Source organism: Puntigrus tetrazona, chromosome 11, assembly GCF_018831695.1.
Source record: "Puntigrus tetrazona isolate hp1 chromosome 11, ASM1883169v1, whole genome shotgun sequence".
In the NCBI taxonomy this organism is placed as follows: domain Eukaryota; kingdom Metazoa; phylum Chordata; class Actinopteri; order Cypriniformes; family Cyprinidae; genus Puntigrus; species Puntigrus tetrazona.
The window spans coordinates 10,761,052-10,763,449 of NC_056709.1; the positions used below are offsets into that span (position 1 = coordinate 10,761,052).

The 2,398-nt window shown below is 46.2% G+C and overlaps 2 protein-coding genes across 2 annotated transcripts in view; one reads left to right on the forward strand and one right to left on the reverse strand.

Annotated features, from left to right (window-relative positions):
- Window positions 1-843, forward strand: part of LOC122354395 (phospholipase A and acyltransferase 1-like) — a 1,038-nt gene extending 195 nt beyond the window's left edge. The window contains exons 2-3 of the mRNA XM_043252547.1: window positions 268-536; window positions 684-843. Coding sequence (XP_043108482.1) covers window positions 268-536; window positions 684-785 — 371 coding nt within the window. The 3' untranslated portion in view covers window positions 786-843. The remainder of the gene's footprint in view (window positions 1-267; window positions 537-683) is intronic.
- A 596-nt stretch (window positions 844-1,439) lies between these two features.
- Window positions 1,440-2,398, reverse strand: part of LOC122353594 (replication factor C subunit 4-like) — a 3,347-nt gene continuing 2,388 nt past the window's right edge. Inside the window, exons 7-10 of the mRNA XM_043251406.1 lie at window positions 2,140-2,265; window positions 1,989-2,069; window positions 1,808-1,921; window positions 1,440-1,666 (exon numbers count right to left, since the gene is read on the reverse strand). Of these exons, the coding sequence (XP_043107341.1) occupies window positions 1,571-1,666; window positions 1,808-1,921; window positions 1,989-2,069; window positions 2,140-2,265 (417 nt within the window). The 3' untranslated portion in view covers window positions 1,440-1,570. The remainder of the gene's footprint in view (window positions 1,667-1,807; window positions 1,922-1,988; window positions 2,070-2,139; window positions 2,266-2,398) is intronic.

Genomic DNA, 2,398 nt, shown 5'->3' on the forward strand with positions numbered 1-2,398 from the left:
CACACACACACACACACACACACACACACACAGAGACACACAGAGACACACAGAGACACACACTCACACACACAGAGACACACACAGAGACACACACACACACACACAGAGAGACACACACACACACACACACACACACACACACACACACAGACACACACACACAGACACACACAGACACACAGTGTGTGCTTCTGTTTTCTTGACCTGGTTCTATACGCAGTGATTACAGACAGATGTTAATGTAGGGATGTTTGCTCCGGTCAGACGAGAGTCCGGCGGCCGCCGTGTCCAGCGTGAAGTCCGTCTTCAGCCGCAAGGCCGTGGTCCGCATGCAGCTCCTGAAGGAGGTGGTGGGAGGAGACTCGTACCGCATCAATAACAAGTATGACGACGATCACACTCCGCTGGCCGTGTCTGAGATCATCCAGAGAGCGCAGCTGCTCATCGGTCAGGAGGTGTCCTACGACCTGCTGGGCAGTAACTGTGAGCACTTCGTCACGCTCCTGCGCTACGGGGAGGGCGTCTCTGAGCAGGTCACGCTGCGCACTGCACACTGCACACTGCACCCTACACCCTACACCCTACATGCTACACTACACCCTACACCCTACACCCTACACTACACCGTACACTCATCAAATACACTCAGTGCTGATGTGTGTGTGTGTGTGTGTTCACAGGCGTCTCGGGCCATCGGGGCCATCAGTTTAGTGACGGCTGCAGCGAGTGCGTTCTCAGTGCTGGGTCTGATCAACACACGCTCCAGAAACAGACCCTTCTAGAGCCCGTCCGGAGAAGATCCGAGCTCAGGGGAACTTAACTCTTGCTGTGACGCTATGATGTGGTATTCTGATGTGGTATTCNAAAGGACTGAAATAGAACGGTGGTGAAGTAGGACTTTGTCTGTACGAAGGAAATATTTGTATTTATTTTGATTCATAATTGCTATGGAAATCTATTATATTTATTTTTAAGAATTATACAGGTTAATAAACTCAGTGCTGTCAGATGATTAATCATCCAAAATAAAAGTTTTTGTGTGCACAATGAGCGTATAGTTTTTATTTTATCTATACACACTTATATATTTCAGAAGGTTAATGTTATACATTAAATACATTTACGTATAAATTATACGAATATAAACATTTAGTATATTTTATTTATTTTTGTATATTTTATAATTTAAAAAATACATTCAAGCGGTTTAAGTTTTGTGAGCCTAAAAACATTTCCGTAAATGAGAAATCTCTCACTTTGGTGTGTTTCCGAAGCCGTAGAAGCTTCTTTTTTCTGCTGAACACAAAAGAAGATATTTTGAAGAATGCATCGACTTGTATTTTGTCCATACCGTAGAAATCAAAAGGGTCCAGCAAACAATTCTTATTTTAAAATGAACCTTCCCTTTGAGAGTTAAAAGCACTGCACAACACATATTAGAAAGACCTGTTTTTAATTACAAACTTTACATGTACAAAAACTTGAAAGCAGCCCAAGCAGCTGTGTGTGGAATCAGCGGCAGTGCTGATTGGTCAGCTGAGGGGCATCGGAGCAGCTGATTGGTCGCTCAGGTGTTGTGTGTGGCCTGCTGCATGATGACCGAGCAGAGACTCAGTAACTGAAGATACTCGTCTGCACCGTCCGCCAGACACTTATCCACCTCCTGAAACACACACACACACACACACACACACACACNATTCATGCTGCGCTTTAAGCTTTTATTTTGAAGGAGAGTCCTTCGCTGTACATAAAGGAGAGCTGATAAACTCACAGAAGATGAAAACAAGAAACGATAACTTACGGCCATCTTCTCGGTGATGACGGACTTCTGCCTGTCGCTCAGCTTCTCGTCGATGACGACGTCGTGTAGCTGGTTGAGGACGTTGGTGGCGGCGTAGCCCTGATCGATGGCGTCCTGCACAGAGCGTGAATCAGAGCGGAAGCAGAAGCACGGACAGACGCAGAGCGAAGCCGACACTGACCTTCACAGCGAGCTCCAGCTTCTCAAACGTTCCTCTGGAGCAGATCTGGAGGAGAGCCTCGATCACTTTCGGAGGAACCACCTGGAGAAGACAGAGCCTGAGTTAGAAGACGCCGCGAGACGCCGGATCTCCGTCAGGAAGGTGCTCTCACCCCGGCGATCTCGATGATGACCTGCTCCGTGATCTCCTGCTCCGTGGTGAGTCTGGAAGCGCTCTGGAGATACGTGATGGCTTTCCTGAGATCTCCCTCTGAGACCCTCACCAGAGCCTCGATGCCCTGCGAGACACAAAACACAGCTTTTTTGTAGCAGCTGGTCAAACCTTGAATAAATGAGCTTGAAAAAAATTAAGTAATAAATTCATTAATACATAAAAAATAAGAAAGGTTTAATAATTTTTTTAAATAATTT